This window comes from Typha angustifolia, chromosome 6 (assembly GCF_048772165.1).
Source record: "Typha angustifolia cultivar Huaian chromosome 6, ASM4877216v1, whole genome shotgun sequence".
Taxonomy (NCBI): Eukaryota; Viridiplantae; Streptophyta; class Magnoliopsida; order Poales; family Typhaceae; genus Typha; species Typha angustifolia.
This window is the reverse complement of record NC_133244.1, coordinates 6415648-6435880: the sequence shown is the minus strand read 5'-3', so window position 1 is coordinate 6435880 and position 20233 is coordinate 6415648. Positions and strand designations below refer to the sequence as shown.

The 20233-nt window shown below is 37.3% G+C and overlaps 2 protein-coding genes across 3 annotated transcripts; both read right to left on the bottom strand.

The window, feature by feature from the left end:
• Positions 1-530: 530 nt before the first annotated feature.
• On the bottom strand, positions 531-5634 carry LOC140761762 (uncharacterized). 2 transcript variants are annotated; one of them, XM_073099226.1, is made up of 5 exons: positions 2620-5634; positions 1711-1816; positions 1539-1599; positions 824-909; positions 531-758 (listed from the first exon to the last, which is right to left on the bottom strand). In XM_073099226.1, exon 1 carries the CDS (start codon positions 5467-5469, stop codon positions 2872-2874), a length of 2598 nt encoding a protein of 865 aa, XP_072955327.1. In that variant the 5' UTR covers positions 5470-5634; the 3' UTR covers positions 531-758; positions 824-909; positions 1539-1599; positions 1711-1816; positions 2620-2871. The 2 variants fall into 2 exon arrangements, with proteins under 2 accessions (XP_072955327.1, XP_072955326.1); XM_073099225.1 differs by having other exon boundaries at positions 531-909.
• A 1039-nt stretch (positions 5635-6673) lies between these two features.
• LOC140761145 (galactokinase) lies at positions 6674-16189 on the bottom strand. Its single transcript, XM_073098345.1, has 13 exons — positions 15827-16189; positions 15579-15763; positions 14407-14453; positions 13110-13204; positions 12917-12999; positions 11797-11865; positions 11250-11435; positions 10251-10385; positions 9727-9861; positions 9406-9476; positions 8578-8655; positions 7891-8032; positions 6674-7058 (listed from the first exon to the last, which is right to left on the bottom strand). Exons 1-13 carry the CDS (start codon positions 15984-15986, stop codon positions 6948-6950), a joined length of 1497 nt encoding a protein of 498 aa, XP_072954446.1. The 5' UTR covers positions 15987-16189; the 3' UTR covers positions 6674-6947.
• Between the last annotated feature and the right edge of the window lie 4044 nt (positions 16190-20233).

The following is a 20233-nucleotide window of genomic DNA, read 5'->3' as shown; positions in this document are numbered from 1 at the left end:
TACATCTAGAATAAATATTTAGGAGGGCTAATTTTCTCAACAAAACTCAAATGTATACAGATCAAATTTTTGACTTGACTTCCACATAGCTTGGCAAAGAATGTTAATAACAGAGTAAATTTTTGATTAAAAATAAAACCCTAACATTTACTTGAAATAAATGTCATTGTACATATAGCTAAATGGCCAGCAGCAATCTTTACTATGTAAATTCACTGCCGTAGATAAAAATGCTAATAGTTAATTTAGGAAAAAAATAATAATATCAATGCCTGCTACAAGATAAGTGTAGTACCCTCAGATTGGCCGCAGTAGTTCTCCCCCGAGGGCTGCAGAAGCCAGAAGGTCTCTGGGTGCCTCCCATATCATACGGTGATAGTAAGAAACTATCAACAAGATTACCCTAACCTCTGCGACGAATAAGCTAAAGAACACATGAAACACAGACTGAACATAGAGAACGCCGACGGAAAGAAAACAGAATAAGAAATTCTTATCTGGGGATTATATACATGAAAGTAGATCTGATATCATGTAAGCATCATGTGATTTTCGACGCTTCTATACACTTGTTTTCTTTTAAGTACAAGTGCTTACATTTATTCTTTAATTTGGATTTGCCATGGCCTGAGTACATACCATAATCAATCGTTGACATGATTGTACAGAGTAGTTACTTGTAAAACATACACCCTCGTTGCAATCATGAAATTCCCTTATTTCATTCTCAGTGACAAGAAATTGGAGAATCCTGACAACTGGGTTCAAATTCAGCAAGAGAAGTTTACATATTATCTGTTAGAAATACAAAGAATGCTTGTACCTGAATGGAGATATATTCTCTGTTCGATTTGCTTTCATCAATAATTTATTGGGATGCTTTGACAAGTAGTACACAGCAGCATCAATCTGATAACACAATCAGCATTAAGTAAAATCACAATTTATGGAGCCAAAACGTAGAACAAGCATGAAGCAGGAAAAGTTCAGAGCAAGCATGCTTGACAGCAGTAAGTGCATGCCCAACAAACTAGTGCAAAAGGAATACAATCCACATTTTCCTGACATTTAGGAATGAATCATACTCTCAGAGTTGATTCATTTGCAAGATAGCTTATTCCACTATTTTGTATATGAAATCATCCAAGGTGAATAAATGCGTTGTTAAAGATTATCTAAAAGGGACCAGAAAGAAGACATTATCATAGAAGACTACAGAGGAAAAAAAAAGAAAAAAGAAATCTTTACTCAATCTTACAAACTTTTAGTGCAAAATGGAGGCCAAATTTTTTTCTCAAGTTGTTATTGAGCCAAATGCTCGAAACAAATTTTGAAGTTCATGAGCCCCTCTCCTCCCCGACCGGGCTAACATGCCCATAAACATAATCTACTTGGAATGTTAAGAAAAACATACAATTAAATATTCTAGTTATTCATCTGTCAGGGCAACCAATCATTTTTATATATTTTCTATATTCAAGGTAAAAGGAAAGAAAATTAAAACATAGCTATAGGCTCAGGATAAAATATTTACTTACAAATGAAATTGTTCCTACTAGATGTGCTCTAGGAAGCTCCTCCAGCAAAAGTTCCAATAACCTGCATAACCAGTTCTCGCTCAGTACCAATTACAAAAGAATATAGAAATTGCACATCATAAGAAATGACATGAATTAATTCACTATGCAAGTATAAGCCAAGTGCTAGTACCTTCATGAAGTTCTGGAAGTGGGGATCTGAATTCATGCATGAGCAAGAAAGATGGCGCATGACAAAATCAATCTTGTAGAGGACAATCAACAAAAGAGCATATTACCTGAAAATTTTGTGAAAGATCAGAGAATAGATTGAACTGTTCAGATATGCTTTAAAGATTAAAAACATGGCAATCAAAATTGACATCTAATCTGAGCACCAAGTGCAAGATAGTTGGATTTTCCGGTTCTTAGTCATTGTTATGGTCTTAACAGGGAAGAGTTTTAGTTTGTTAAGAATTACAACAACAAAAACAAGAAGCGGTGAATCCCAACTACTCAGTTTGTCTTGAATTAGTGATCTTAAATTTAGCATCAAGTGAAAGTACTGCGACTACACAAAACCACACTGGCAGGAGGTAGTCTTTTATTTGATCACATGGCATCCTATACATTTCCTGTCAACTCAAAAGGAGCCAAAACTAGCCAAACAAAAGAAGACTCAGAGTCATTCTACTCTCTTATCTTTCCTCGTTTGGTAGGGTTCTTTTATGTTCACCCTCCATATTCTCAAGTCTTTGACTCAACATTGCTTTAAACAGTGCCGCATACACTGGCATCCAGTGTACCTTTAAAACTGAACTTTTAAATCTTCTCTGATGTATTAATGAAGTTTCAATATGGGTTAACAGGATATCCATGAAAGTACAGTACAATCATGCCTTACATCATCAAAGTTGCAGCCAAATCTTAAGAATGAAATTATAATTGTGATATCTTTTGTTCTCCTCTGTGTTTTGCCAGAAACATATCATGCACCTACTGAAAAATGGCTTTGAACTTTTATGTTACAACTACGATAATGAAAAGTCCACAGATATTTTGTTGAAAATAAAGAGTAGTTTAATTAAGTAAAGAAACTTGCCTCTTGTGAGCTATTAAAAGAATTTCCAGATGGCAGAAGAAACATAATCTTTGAAATCCATGGGATCTTTGAAGATCAGAGAATCCATCTCTAAAATTTGGTGCAAAAATGGACATCTTATCTTTCTCAAACACGAATTCTTGACGATCTGTGAGTGCTATTCCACATTGAATTTCTCAGAGGAAACTTTGCATATTGGCTCCCTTGGCCAGCTAGAAAGCAAATTGCAACAGTTGAACGCAACCAACTGGACTACTTTATGCCTTCATGAACTATATCCGAGAGTCCTTCTACCAACTTAGCATAAGTTAAAGGACTAAGATGACAATTCCTCTCCTCCATGACTGATAGCATGTTGGAGCATACGTCAACATGGCCTCTTCGCAGCAAAGCATCAATTAGAATTTTCCATGCAATTTCATCACAATGATAACCCTTCGACAATAAGCAACAGAAAACCAACTTAACTTTATCAAAGCTTCCTTCATCACAAAGCCCAGAAACAATAAGCTGATAAGATTCCAACTGTGGCAGATAACCAAATTTAGTCATGGAATCAATAAATGTCAAAGCTTCTACCAGCATATGTAATCTACAGCAACAATTCACTAGAGAGGTATACATTTCCTCAGTTGGAGATTGACCAGTTCTCTGCAGTTGAACAAGCAAACATTTTGCTTCATCCAACCGTTCAGCTTTACATAAACTTCTAATGAGGGAGTTGTATGTATTTATGGTTGGAGGGGAACCATATTTAACCATCTCTTCCATAAATTCTAGGATAATATCCACCCCCACTATTTTCCATATATCATCAGAATTGATGAGGATGTTATCATACTCCTTTCTTCTGAGTAAAATTTTCAGTAATATAGTATAAGTCTCATCACTCGGCTCACATGCATCAACTAACATGTTCCGGAAAGCAGAAAAAGCTTGACAGGTTGATCCCAAATTGCCATAGCCATTGATCAATGTGTTATATGTGACAAAATTAGGGAGAACTCCATTTTGCTTCATTTGCACCATCATGTTTTCTGCATCATCAAGCCTTCCTTCACAGCAATATGAACGGATGAAAATAGTGTAAGTGCACACATCGGGCTTGACTCCTAAAGAAACCATCTGATCGAGAATCTTCTTTGCACCTTCTGATCCTCCTACCCTAACCAATTCATCGATCAGAATTGTATATGTGACGGCTGCAGGTTTAACTCCCTTCTCCAACATATCTTCTAACAATAGTGTGGCTTCTTGCACCTTCTTTTCCCTGCACAAACCATCTAATAATGAACTGTATGTGTAGGAGTCTGGTATGCACTCCTCTGAAACCATCTTCTCTAACAATGTATGAGCAATCTCAGTCTTTCCAGCTTTGCACAACCCATCTATTAGGGCTGTATAAACCACTTGATTGACCTTCACTCCTTTCTGTGTGAGAGAACCAAAGAATGACTGAGCTTCTTCAACTCTCCCTCTCTTGCATAGAGCATCTATCAGCACAGAGTATGTCCATTCATTAGGAACCAAACCATTCCCCTCCATTAAATCAAGCAACCTAAAGGCACAATCTATATAACCCTTCTCACATTGGCCCTGAATTAATGTAGTGTAGGTTACATGGTTAGGCGACAACCCAACCTCAGTCATTTTACCATACAAGGCCATTGCCCTGTGTACCTTTTTCTCCCTACAAAACCCACAAATCAACTCACTATAAGTCCTACCGTTCGGCTTACACCCACTAGATTCCATCAAACTCAATACCCCCATCGCAGCACCCATATTCCCCTCCTTGCAGTACCCATCAATCAGAGCATTGTAGGTAACAACGTTAGGTGCCAAACCATTTTCACCAAACTCATTCAGCATTACTTCCGCATCCTCAACTCTCCCTACCCTGCAGAGACCATGGATCACAGTCGTGAAAATGTGCACATCTGGGGAGCACCTGTCATCTCCCATCCACGACAAAACTGAGATGGCCTCCCTTACCTTCTCATCCTCGCAGAGCCCATGAATTAAAACAGCATAGGAGAATTCATTCCTCAGACAACCTCTCAGCGGCATTAACACGAACAACCGAGAGGCGAAGTCCAACCGCCCGGTCCTACAGTACCCCAAGATGAAAGATGTATAAGTATGGGTATCGGGATCCAATCCAACCTGCAGCAAGTAACCTAAATAAATCTTGGCTTCCCCGAGATCCCCCTCCTTACAGTAGAAATTGATCATGGTATTGTAGGTGTGCAAATTTGCAACCTCCAAGATCTCACCTTCCCGCATTTGGCGGAAGAGATCCTTCATCTCAGCAACCAACCCGAACCGCGCAAGCGACATCAGAAGGGTGTTGAGGCATCGGATGGACGGCCGAAAACCGAGTTGGCGCAATGACGAGATGGAATTGAAAACTGATAGGATTTCTTGTGGGGAGGAGCAGGATTTGATCATCGAGAGGAAGAGAGATTGCGTTTGGGAGAAGAGGTGGGATCGGGTTAGAGTTTGGAGGAGGGCAAGGTGGGATTCCGGAGAGTGGCGGAAGCCGGGGCGGCGGGCGATGTAGCGGAAGAAGGCGAGGGCTTTGAGGGGATCGATGGAGGGAGGAGGAGAAAGGAGGAGAGAGGCGACGTGGGAAGAGGAGAGGGAAGGGACGAGAGCGGCGAGGCGGGGGTCGTTGGGCCAGCTCGGGTTGGATAGGATGGAGATGAGCTCGGAGGTGGGGTTCAAGGGGGACTCTGGCGTTAAGTTTAAGGTTCCGGCGGATGCAGCGGCGGTGGTGGTGGGCCGGAGGAAGAGGAGGGCGGCGATGGAGAGGCGGTGGGTGTTGACGAACGAGATGGACCGGAGCATATTGAGGGATCTATGGCGGCGCCATGAGCTAGGGTTCCGGTGATCCGGCGGCGGAGGAGGAGGAGAAGGAAGACAAGCGGGCAAGAGAAGCTGTCAACAGTTGCAGGCTACTAAGCCGTGGGCTCATTTTCACACATTTTAAAAGCTTTGAGGGAAATTATCATCAAATGCTTTGAGAAGAGCCCGTTATTCCCACTGTTCTTTTTACATCTTATTTTATAAATATTTCATCACTTAATCCCGGCATTTCGAGTTTAATCCTTAAAAATATTTAAACATTAGTTTTTTCTAACTGTAGCTAATCATATATATATATATATATATATATATATATATATATATATATATATATATTAATTAACTTAACTATAAGTGTAAAATGGCATAAATATTATTTCTATCTCTTCTTTCTTTTTTATCCCCCATCTCTAAATTGTCCCCAAGTTTTATTATGGGTGGAGAAGAAGAGGTGAACAAAGAGGTATTTGCACCCCTCCCCACCCAAAAAAAGGACTCTTAAATTTTAATTATAAAGAGCCTAAAATTTGATAATAGAAAGTTTAAGTTCATAATTTATACATGCACTCCATTATAAAAATACGTATGTTTAGTATAAAAAATAAATATAATAGTTTTTAAAATTTAATTTTGCTATTACCAAAACTAAGTGCATTTTGGTGTAAATAACCCCAAAGGCTTTTTAATTTTAAAGAAAAATATAGTTCCTTTGTAAAATATGTGGCAGAAAAGTGATATGCAAGAAGAAGACCATTTATTTCATATTTGCACCCCAGCATCACATCTCAATATAGTTTGCATCTAAACTTTGTTATCTGAGTTCTGGTTGGATTCAGATAAGAATAATAGTTTCCATCATCAAGTGTTTCAAAGATAGAAGGTAATGATAATACTCCTTGTGCTGACTGCAACCTAGGGTTCATACTCGTTGACTTTCTTATAATATAACTAAGAAAAATTATAATCAGACATAAATACAATTTATTTATTTATTTACATAGATACACATTAAACAATATCCTAGGCATCTCAGCATGTGTAATATACTTGAGCTTATAGCCTTATATGCTTGTCCATTTGAGCTCTGAAAAGATAATCCAGGGATTGACTCCTTACATTCTTTTTACTCTCTTGAACATGTGGTAAAAGTTTTTATGCATCAAAGAGAATAAAAATAATTATGATCTTTAGATATAAATTTGAAGAAGATATTCTCTTCTCAGCATGTTTTTCATTACATTTATGCATGAGAAAGATATTCTCAATAATATAACCTTACATATAGATAATAACATTATCTTAACTGTATTTCACACTTTGTAAATCAGTTTTTCCTTGGTTTAATACAGCTTAGAAGGCTGGACTCCATAACTAAGATCACAGATCTCACTTTTCACAGGGGTCTAGCACAATTTAGCTTCATATTGACCAATTACAAGAGAAATATTTGGGAGGAGAATTTAAAACTTTAATATTGCTGCACCACTTGATGGCTTGGAGGCAAACACATATAGGCCGAGATCGCTATTGCTGATGATACCTTTGTCAATCCTCGACTGGTAAAATGTTTCCTGCATCAAAACAAAAATTTAGTTTATAGTAATCCCCAAAAGTCCAAGCTATACAGCCTAGTAGTAAATATGCTCTGCAACACAAATATCACGTTATGATCAACATTTTTTCCTAATCTCTTCTAAAGGGTTAGACTAGAGAAGCTTTTGCTTCATGAAGGAATATCCAATTATTTCAAAGTCAGCAAGAATGGTTCTTACAGTTAAAGGTAGATTCAGACTATGGTAGAATGGTGTGAGTAATTAGCTGCCAGGAATTTTCCTATCCCAAAGAACATCATCACATGAAAACTTAGAAAGTTCTCATGTGAGCCTAAGAGGATTAATTGAAACTCACAAAGTAGTCATATGCTCACTGCTGATTTTTAACTTCTGCATCCACACAAAAGATTGACAATATCATGCAGACACAAGATAAACCTAGTTGGTCCACTCAAGTTTTCAAATGATGTCAGCATATCATATGACACTTGAATGCTGCATGCCTGTGTAAAGCCAGACCTTCTGCTGGTTGTTTCGTATCATGCCAGCACCATGTGGTCAGGCACTTAAAAGTTACATCCATTATTCGGGTGATATGATATATTAAATTATTAATTTAAATGAACAAGAAAAGCACATTCAAGCAAATGAATGCTCATCCTAACAAGAAGCAATTGTACATGTCCATAAACTAAAGAGCAGCTGCAGAGTTCAACTTAGTACTACAGTAGAACCAAAGAAGACATAGAATAGAGTTGTAAGCAACATACATCAATTTATATAATTAAAGCATATCTCATGTGCATGTGAGCGAAAGTGACCATAATTAAAGCATAGAAAAATTACTGACCTTTAAATTGAGAATGAATTGTGGAACAATACTTTCTTTAACTAAAGCTACTGCACAACCACCCCACCCAGCACCTGTAAGTCTTGCTCCAAGAGCCCCATTCTCTCTACAAATCTTTACAAGCTCTTCCAACTCTGGACAACTGATGAAAAAAAGCCCATTTACTGCACATAATAGTGCTAAGAGAAAGTAGTAATGAACTAGCAGTGTTAAATTCCAAACAGATGACTCAGAAAGGAGAACAGGAGCAAGCAGTAGGTGCATCAACGTTGCTTGAGTAAATGCTTACCTGGCATGGCACTACAGTACAAGACGGTTTTAGAAATTGCTGTCAAAACTAACTTTGTTGCTCTTAAAATCCTTGCATAATATATATACACACACACACACATATACATATACATATACATATACATATACATATACATATACATATACATATACATATACATATACATATACATATACATATACATATACATATACATATGTATGTAATATGTATTTATATGTATTTATATGTGACCAAGTAAGCCCAATAATCAGAAGTTTGGCATTAGAATTAAAAAAATCTTCAAGAAAAGTATTTAACAACAGCAGCACTACAGGAAGCACTTTCTATCGATAGAATGACAATATCCAGAACCCACAAAGTCAATAGTCCACTGGTGGGGGCATTGCTCATACCTGCACTCATATAGTACACTGCAGCTATAGTGACTTTCGTTCATAAGGTCACCGAGCTTTTTGAGCATGTCCTCATCACTGCAAAAATATCAATTGCAGGTAGCATTATTGACTTTTGCAAGGAAAACATGGTTATAGATAATAAACTGCACTAATATGTAATTACTGTCAAAAAGAATTTCACCTTCGATTTCTTGAATTGAGAATTTATATTAACATGACACAGTAGTAACTAATAATCACAAGAGCTACTGAGTAATAGCAAAAGCCAATGTAGTAAAATGGGTAATAAGAGAATCACTTTGCAAATACTAATAATGATAGCTTATTGTACCTTCTGATTTTCCACACAAAATTTTCAAACTCCTGTTTTATCACTATTGAACTTCAACTACTCATAAGCTAGGTCATATAAATGTTGTTATCCAACGCTGAACTCCGAAAAGATACCTATGACTAAACATAGAATGAGCTAACAAGAGTTTTTGGAATTTGTTCATTCCAACATATTCATGAAAGCAATAAAATGGGATCCGATAATGATGAATGAAAGAGTAGAGCTTCGCAGACTTGCAGCCAAGAATATCTGATAGGTTCTACTTCTATCAGTAAATTTGCAATAAATTGTGCCACAAAGTACTGACCTCCTTCACTTACCTAAAATCTCTAAAGATTTAAAATAATTAATATATATAATTCATATAGTTTACCTGCAAAATTGTGCAAGAGAAAAGGGAAAATATAGGTCAATTGGTTAAGAGGATTTGGTGAAATTATGTGACAAAGGAGTATATAGAGAAAAATTAAATGAAGAGTAGAAGAATGCACCTGAGTTTTGATAAGACAGTGTTCCTGAAAGCATGTACTCGCTTTGCTTCAGAGTAGACATGGGAGGCACGCTAGGGATGCATAAAATGGAATGATAGGTAAGAAAAAGCAAAAGAAATGTAGCCTTCATGTGCAGGATTCTATATGGAAAAAGTAATTGAGAGAAATTGGACCTCTATATAGAATTTTAAAAGATATATCATATCAACCATGCGGATTATTCAAACATTGAAAAGCTAGAACAGGAACGAACATTCAGCAGATCCAATGAATCCAAGCATTGAACATCAAAATCATTAGCATATAGAAAAATAGAGTTACCTGAAATAATTTGAAATCTTTAGCAGCCCTTAGCACATCCAAAGAAGTCGGGGAGTTTTGAAAGATGGATGTCAGACTTTCCACTGTGATTTTTTCAATGTCCTCCGCTGTATAAGGCTCCTCATGAAGAAGTTCCTGCACAGTGAAATTACAGCACAACTAACTACACATAAAAGAAGGAAATTATGTCTGATATAGAAGAACAACTCCACAATTACCGTTCCTCGTAGTCAGATAGAAAGATATGAGGATAGCATGTCAAATACGAATCGTTTTACTACAAATTATTTCAAAGATAATGAATAGCCATCTGCTACCAACACAAAAATGTCAGAAATTATGACAAACCGCTTATTTAAGCTCAGCACTCCTGGTTATTAAGTATTTCTTTTCTTCTTGATTTAGATTTTCCTGGTGGAAATTTCAGTTACTGGGTTTGGTTATTGTATTAATATGTAAGCACTCTTTTCATTCAATTGAAATGAAGAAATCAACTTTAAGAAATAAGAGACAGACAATTGAACCTTAACGGCCAATCCAGGATCTGAAGATCCATTAGTGCCGGCAAATGATAGACACAAACCCTCCACATCGGATAGAGTTTTCACATTGGAGACAGCTTCTTCTGGCTTCATTCCCAGTTTGATAGCAAGAACAATCTGCAGAAGGAAATAAAAAGTAAAAGAACTCTTATCAAATATCTGTTGTAAAAGGAATGAATAGCACACCAATCATCCATTCCATCAAAAAATGAGATGCCAAAGAAGTATCAAATCTAAAATGATGGTATGGAAACGCTTAAGACTTTGAGTAGGTGTATCAAGCTATAACAGCACAAATGTAAGGGCATCCACAAACTAACATTACAGGCAGAGCTGATCAAACAACAACAGACAACAGACAACAGACAACAGACAACAAACAACAGACCAACAAAGACAGTTAGAACGACTGTCCGCCAAAATATTATGTCTATCCTGAGAAGAAGGGTTTATGCTCTACAGAGTTATGGAGCACTAATAATACAAATAAATAAAAAAGAATTTTGCACCATCATATCTAGAAATCATCATAGCCATGTTTATGGCTTTTAACTGACTATTGAATAGAGGATGAAAGCAACAAAATCATAATCACATCACCATTAAGCATCATTTCATCATGGTTAACTCTATGAACTTACATTTAGAAAAATATACTGAAAGGGCTGGACAAGTATGACTGTAGCAGTAGTCACAATAGGGATGTATTGGTAATAAAACTTTAGGTTTGTCATACAGGCTGCCTAAGATAAATATGGTAAAAAATCTCCATGTATAAACATATATGAAGTCAAAAATAGCAAAACTGAGTTTATAGAAATCTCATATCAGAAACTTGTGAAATAGATTACATTATTCTTGGAAAAGAATCTCCTTCAATACGTTTAGAGACTATCATTATGTAAAGTATGTACATGGGAACGATAACAAGACTATTAGGCAGAAACTCTAAGCTCTATAAGTTAAGGCTCTGTGACTTACAGCTGCCAGGCGACACTCAACAACACGATTATTATAATTTGTCGCAGCTGTCACTGCTTTCTGAGATTCTGCCAGAGAATGGGCAATTACAAAGGTACCACCAGCAGGTAGTTGCACATCACTTGCACGGATAGGATTAAAATCTATTAGCTCTGCAAATCCAGATTTGGCCATGACAGAGATTGCCTGTTTAAATTAGCCAATATGTTATCCAAGACTCAAAATGTATTTGAAAATAAAGAATGTAATTATTATTTTAAAATCATGAAAAAGATTATCGCGCAAAACAAGCACCTGAAACCTGACAAAAGATAATTAGACTGCAGAAAAGTTCTGCACCTTCTTTAATCCATTAAACCAAGGTGATTAAGACTACATTAGAGTGTCATTCAAATATTAGCACAAGAATCTTGTTATAAAAGTTCCATTTTAAATTTAATCAATATCCTGTAACATCAGAAAACCTAAATCATACACATACAGAACCTATACCTTCATGTCAGGAAAATAAGGACAAATGTTTGAGATGTGAATATAGGAATTTTACCTGGTCCATGCCTCCAGACTGTGTTCCAATATGACGTTCACATTCACAAGTAAGTTGAGCAATTTCTTTCTGCAAATAAGTGAATGAAATTGATGAAAAAAATATTATGAATCTCCCAGGTCAGTGGGTTTCCCTATTGGCACTGTCAAATTTTTAGAAGTGTACCAATGAGGTTATTTAGTTTGGGACTGGGTAGCAGTTGCAGATGATGTCAAATATTTAGTTAATAGCAGAGATGGCAGACACTTTTTCGAGCATCTAAAGCAGATATGATAGTACTAGGAAGCCTCCTTTAACTCTGTCTAATATTTCAGGGATTGCCAATAGGATCTGAAGGATAGACATGCTATTATGATTCTGGTAATGATGCATGGATAAGAGATATTTAGAACATTCGGTAGAAGTATGAAATGATGGTTGGTCAAGGCAATATTCACTGCTTGATGAATCACCACAGATATTACAGTTAGATATAAAAAGTTAATGCTGAAAACTGAGAGAATAATATTGGATCCATCTATTGACAAAACCAGTATTTCTCAAGGATAAATCTGATCAATAAGGTATAAATTAAGTAAATAATAGAGCACCACTTAGTGTAACAGTAACTCAGTAAGGCTTGCCTCATGCACCCAACTTGATATCTTGTCGTTGGTTGGAATGTCAAAACATCTCACAAATAATGGGCGTAAGGTTGAGTAAATCTTGTCCTCCTTGTACCCAGCAATGATGGAAGCTTAGTGCACTATGATGCCTTTATATCCCAGGTAATTGGTGCAAAGTTGAGTCATCTTATGTTTCTCCATTATTTTACTCATGCATAATCTCCAACAAACTGGGACAAGTTGCATGAACAGAATACTGGACTATATGGAATTAACAATACAAGTATAAAACATTACATCCAGTTACTGTCAAAGTCACATGAATCCCTTTTCTTCATCCAATCTTTTAAGTCCATGGAAGATGACTTACATGTGAGAACTTATAAAAGTTAGAGGGGTATTGCTAGGGCTGAGTTTAAAGAGGAATGATAAAAAAACCTCTATTTTGAGAAACTTCAAATGCTACTATACAATAAATTCAATCAAATATTGTCACAGTTGAGATCCAGAAGTACCTTGGGAAAGTTATTATTAAGAATTGCCATAATAGCAATTGTGGAAGAGCAGACAAACGCTGCAGAGCTCGATAGCCCAGACCCTGATTGAAAGCAAAGAAACATAAAACCAACTGTTCTAGGAAATACTAATACATATCAGCTAATTTTTTTTCTAGGGGGGAGCCAGCAACTATAAAAAGAGAAATGACACCTGTGGGAACAGTCCCGTCAACAACTACATCAAGGCCAACAGGCGTGCCAACATCAATTCCCTTTGATCTAACAAACTCATAAAATCCTTTGTATCTGCAGATATTGACATAAGTGTCATGATTATTACAGTATTACAGGTTATAATTAGAAGAATAAGGGAACAAGTAACTTCCATGTCTGTAGACACTAAAGAAACATCGGTGACAAGATAAGGCTCCACAAACAGATGAATATTTAATCTAATTTACATGGGATCTAGGTTTCAAAGATACTCAATGTCTTAGCATAAATTAGAATGCCAGGTCCTACGATATTGCAGCTTCCTTGAGTTCCCTTATCACTACTACAGTTCTCCCTTAAATCTTTGCAAAGGTCACAATTGTATATTTATTTAGAAACCTTCAAATAGTCATCTCAATTTAAAATTTCTTGGATTTATTTCCTTCCAAAATATACAGCCCATGTCTAAATAGATATACACTCAGTGTAAACAATTAACCTGAAGCCTAAATTTGAATCTGTGTCACGTATTAAAGTGAATATGACCCACAGAGATTGATGCCATTACGAAGTGCACTTACCAAAGCTTCATCCCTCTATTAATATTTTCAGGCCTCTCATTTCTTATACAAGTATAAGACTAGTCATATAATATTTCTTATTTAAGACTACTGACATTCAGAATTGTCATTTATGCCTCAACTGGTGCAAATTTCTTCTTTGCTTCACTTAAAAATTGCTTCTATTAATTTTCCTAAACCATAACAAACCTAAATTGGTGAAAATTAGTGGACTGACTTCTCTACGAAATCATTGTGATGCATAGCAAAATGGCCATGTTTCATTGTCTTGCAGTTATATGCCCCTAATTAAGATAAGAGATTAGTAAAGAAATCATGGGACTTTAACAAATCATAGTTCAGCAACATCAAAGGACCTAACGCATTTATTCATATTGCACATCAAATTCTCAAAGCATGAACCCTCTATTCCATCACCTTCAAAATATACTGTGCAAGCAAAGGACTATTGCCCAGACATAGTTGCGATTCTTTCCCTGTATCAAGGTGGAGACTGGAGAGTGATCCAAATAGGAATAGTAATAAGAGGTGAAACAAAGGGATAACTTCATATTATGTCTCTTGAGTAGCTTTGTGAATAAATTACCTGAGCTATATGTGATCTATAAATTGTTAAACTTGTAGAACTTACATAAAGAGAGAGGACAAATAGTCATATGAACATAATGGACAACGAAGAAAGTTAATCAGATGGCAATAGAAGTTATGACTCACCCACAAAGAAAGTAATGCCCCCATTTATGGTTCTTCAGATCAACTTCCTGAAAAATGAGGAATCCATCAAATATTACAATGTGTGCCATTAATGGAAGCTTATGTCAATTTGTACCACCATCTGATTCACAAAAATATAGATAGTAAAAGACCAGAGAATTCAAATAAGGTTTAGTATTCTATCAATGCAAGCAAAATCACAAATACATATATATACATACATACAAATATACATACATATACATAATATACATATACATACATCCACACACACACACACAAACATAACATGTTATTGTATTCAATACAAGTAACGATAGTAATCAGAGTATACACTAACCAAATAGAAGACAAATAAGACAGCAGTCCCAACTGCTTGGGACCAGATATCTTACAGAGATCCAGTATATTTCATATATATAAATGGGCTCTAATCAGGTTGATCCTAAGATCTGGTTGTTAAATTCTGGTGCTACCAGGCTGATGACATCACACCTGGCCATCCAAGTGAAATCTTATTTTTTTTCCCTTGAGCCCTAGTCTGATCAACTATTTTTCATCAAGTCAGACAACTTATAGTCCAAATGTATACATTCTCATCATGAAACAGCTGGATTTATGTCCTATTTAACAAAAAATTTTCATTTATCTCAAGGATTGCCACCCCTAAACACATCTAGCTGAAGCCTCTCAATTATCTAATTACCATTAGAAATTAATTATATCAAATATTCAGGTAATTAACCGATTCCAGCAGAAAGCAAAATGCAGAACCCACCACATTATGTTCAGTTCCACAGGATTACACTCAAGAAAAAAGAAGAAGAAAGGCTTAATAAAGGTCAGGTAACGTAATGCGATATCTAATGTGAAAAATAAGCTGCAAAATTAAGAAATTCTACAGAATTAGTATATTGAAACCAACAATCGTGACACCTGACACCAATTAGAAAAGTGGGCCTATTTCAGAGTCATTTTACCACGTGCCAGATGACATAAGGCGAGTAAATATGAACACAGCGTCTCCTTTTTCCGCTATCAAAACATGTGTACACTCACTCTACCCACCAATTATCAAATTATCCAATCCCCACCTAATAAGTGAACTCCAAATGACAGAAAGCAAGAAAACGTTCAACAAACATTCTTCCATTTAAAACCGAAACCCGTACCTGGTCAGGATCAGCGGGGTAAGCACACACGGAGTACTTCTCATTCACGTTCCCAATCCGAAGCTCCTTCCGCGACTCCTCTTCCCCGTGCTTCCTGATCGCCACGATCATGTCCTGCCGAATCGCCATCGGGAGCACCGAGTACCCCTCATAATCGATGTGCTCACCGATCAAGTTCACCCTCCCTACGAACCCAACATATCAACCGTGACCAAACGAAGGCGAAGAAGAGGAGAACGATCCGTTACCTGGAGACCGCGCGTAGAGATCGGGCTCGCGGCCGAAGAGATCGACGAACTTGGCCTTGAGCCGGTCAAACCGGAGCTGCGCCTCCTCGAGCGGCGATCCCTCCCCGTAGACGGGGCCGAGGGAGGAGTAGGTCGGGACGGGGAGCTCCTCGTGCGCCATTGGATCGTACCGGAGATGTTTCGTATGATTAGGAATACAGTTTCCGCCTTCTTCTCTCTCTCTCTCTCTCTCTCTCCTCCTCTCTGTCGATATCCGAGCCGCGAGGCGAGATCTCAGGGAGTCAAGAGTGAGCTCGCGGTGGATAGACTCATGGAGACGGTGAAGATTCTCGTCTCTCGTGTAAGCTCCCGTAATAATTCTATGCGGCCACTTGAGATTAGAAGAAGGCAAGTAGCCCGTGATCGAATTCGGATTCGGGTTGGGACATACCCTGGTACACGAACAGTACATCCGACCCGATAACAGTATACAATTTACACCTTATATTATTCAAAATTTAACACAATACACCCTCTCCTTAGGATGGAGGCTAAATGTTTCTACCCAGGAATCGTACGAGCTAACACTGTCGAGTAGGAGGTGCCACGTGGCAAGATGAATATTAATAGGGAAAGGAAGGTAACATTTACAAGCTTGCAATATAGGATATAAAATGTAAGCTAGATACTTCACATTCTTATTGCATTTTTCTGAATAAAGGCCTTTGTTTTGGCTGAAAGGAGTATGGTTCTTATGCCCATGCTTATTAAGGTTCACTCAACTCAACAATCTCTCCCTACCCAACATCAACCGCCTCTTCGAGTCTGATTCACTATACTCATCTGAGCTCATGTATCAATGTTTGTATGCACTTGTTCTAACTCATGACTCTTATTTTATCGAGTACAAGTGTATAGCTCAAGGCTTAACTCCAATGGTCGGACCTGCTGTGCATTTTATGAACCCTTGCTTCACTAAGTGTAACTCAAGGCTTCAGACTCATCAGCTAGTTATCACATATAACCACCGTGTTATCATAATTCAGACACCAAATTAGGTTACTTATTAGTACTTAGTAGTCTAGGATTGTGATATTAATTATTTATTAGGAGATAAGAAAGTCCTAGTCTAAATGAAGCAGGGTTTGATGTAAACCCTAGACATCCTATTCAACCCGAAAGCTCGAACTATCGTTACGAAGGCCTAAGAGTACACTATAGGATTTTATTTCACTTTTCCATATGGTATTGAACAGATACTCAAATTTTCATAACTTTGCAAATTAACTACTATTTTATTTTCTGAGAATTTCCATTTCTTGATTCTTTATTTTTATCAAATCCATACAAATATAAGTAACAAAATATGTCGATGTACATCATTACACGTTATATATCTCCAAAAGAAACAGCTCGAAAACTTGATAAAGAATCACTTTAAAAAAGAAAAAATAAAAAAGAATAGTGACCATCTCCCATGCTGCTATACAACTCCTCCAGGGCTTTGAATTGATAAGCCTCTACGTGGACTAATCGCTACACATTCCTTGGGCCTCTAACGCATCGACCATGGTCTGCATCACCTTCACCTGCATCTCAAGGCACACGATGTAGTCCGCCGCCTGGCGAAAGAGCTCGTCGAGCCCCGCAGGCTCGCCGCCGCCGGGCACGAGCCGCTGCAGCGTTCTGATCTTCCTCGCGACACGCCAGCCCCGGGGCTTTAAATTTCCAGAACCTTCCAGAAGCGCCAGCCGCCGGCTCTTCGACGTCGTCGGTGATCTCCTAGCCCTTGCCATCCTCTTCCTCTGCATGGTTCCAGATGAAACATGCAAAGGGGCAACCATGGCGTCTTAATTGCTTTAGATGGGATGAGTTGATGACCTACATCTTATATATAGAACAAGGGAGAGGGGGGTGTAGGGGTGGTGGCATGCATGTTCTCCTAACTCCAATGCACATGCAACCACATGATATCCATTAGATGTACACACCCTAATTAACCTCCACCTCCCCTACTCCTTATCCTTCACCCTTCACCTCCTTTTCCTCATCAAAACACTCTGGATTATTCCCTCACTTGTAGCTTCTCTTTGCCTTGTGATGTGGGCATGGGCATGGGCATGGGCATGGACACGCATGCACACCAACATTCCAGCTCGATAAGATTTGTGACAATAAAGGGTCCCCATATATCCTTCTAGGTGGCATGGCATGGGCATGGGCATGCATGCATCATGCATGGTGGTTGGTATGGTTGGCCACTTGGGGATTTTAGTTAACTAATTAATTTGTTCCCCTATGGGGAACAAAGACTTGGGAGGAATAAATCTTCTTCTCCAGTTTGGGGACTCGGATAGGGGTGGTGATTGTTAACTAGGAGTTTGTGGATAATGAGCACCTTTTGTGTTATTTTTACATGCAACTGGGAATTATTATTATTAGGATAGAGGTCTCAATGTAAGGAAGGAATCCTTGACAATGGAACATTGTTTAGTTTATAATATAGGAGCAGGAAATTTCCTCGAATCCACACCTCCCAACTAATGTCATGACATGTTTAACAAACATTAACTTTAATCTTCTCTATTTTCAGGAAATTTGCAATCTCTATATTTCAGAAATGAGAGAAATTTAGGATGAAAGTAAGTATAAGAAGTTTATTAATTTTTTTCTTGATTAATTTGTTAAAAATCAGCTCAAATTCAGTTTTCAGTAAATTTCAACATGTATCAGCATTTGTGTGCCAGTACATTCGAACGAGCCCTGGGGGCATTCGAATGCAGGTTCCAAACTAAGACTGGGTGATGCAGACGTTCGAACACAAATCTCAACCCGAGAGCAGCTTTGGTGCAGGCATTTAAACGGCTCAGCAGCGTTTGAACGCAAGTCTCAACCTAAGAACAGTTGTGATGCAGGCATTCAAACAGGACCCTTCTGCATTCGAACACCCCTTTGGTTTTGTTGTATTGTTATGGGGCACGTTTCGAACGCAACGCGGAAAAGCCCCAAATCTAAACTTGCCTATAAATATTAAAGTGTGTTTTTAGAGCTTGGTAGTTAGAAGAACATTTATGAGGGGTGAGCCACCATTGTAGAGAGTGTGATTAGAATTGCTAAACTATTTGTAAGTGAGGGATTTGCAAAGTAAAAAAGATTGCTTCACATGTGGATATAGGCACATTGCCAAACCACGTAATATTATCTCCCTCTCTCTCTCTCTATTGTCTTTATTACTTTCATTCTAGATATTACTTGCATTAGGGTGTTTAATCCGTGATTAAAATTTGTCTATTGCTATTCTATCACCATTAACACCTCCTTGGAGTTTTTCCTAAAACTTGAATGGTTTTCCATCACTATTCCTCTTTGTTATATTTGGGGTTAGAAGGTTTTGCTTTCGCTTCCCTCACCCATTTGGGTATTTGCACAACACAACTGACCACTTTAAATTAAAAAGGAAAGTTTTGGTATCAAAATACTTAAATTAAGGTTGTTAGTTAATTACAAATAAATTCAAACTACAAGTAGAGGGACACTTATAATTTTGGCTAAACCGCAAAAGATACAAACACCCTAAATTAATTTGAACCTAACAGAGTAGAGAATATTTCACTACTTAAAAAAAAAAAGAATAACTCTCAATTTGCTTTAAAATTATATATTTCCTTATATACCTAGCACATATTTCATTTTTTTAATGTAGATTTAAGCTCCACATTTATTTTGCAACCCTACTAAGAAACTACAATCCCATAAGCAACTAGGAAAAATCAATAGGACTCACCTGTTCTTCCCATTGCTACTTGCCATGTTGAGGCCTCCTTAATAAGATTATATCCTCAGATTTATCTATGTCTAAAATTAACATTTGACATGTGTTAACTCCTACATTTTATATAATATATGAGGGAGGAACTCATTGGAAAGCATGAATGCAGGATACTCACACCAAAGACTAGGTTAAGGTCAGTGTCTTTGATGCCAAACTCTTTTAAAGTCTCTCTTTGCATGCATGCAGGAAATTAAGGACTAGAGATCTCCATTATTCGGAGTGTCTTTGATGCTAAATTCATAGTAAACGATCCTCATACTAAGAATTTAGATTGAATTCTTTGCAAGTATGCCGAGATTTATTGAGATATTTATTTTTGAGTTTTGATAACAAAAGTCATGAAAGTTATATTAAAGGGAGGAAATAGTCGGTTATAAAATCCTCAAATAGGAGGTGTTAATTAGAAAATAATAAAAATGTAGGATATTCTTCAACTTTTCTTAGATGATACAAAGACTTGAAATTTCAACTATATATTTTGGAATCAGACCCTTACGATAATTATTTTTTGGGAATTTTATAAATCACACACTATATTTTGACTATTTTATGATTCGCACTCGTTTTTGAGGATTTTATAATACGACCCCTCATTT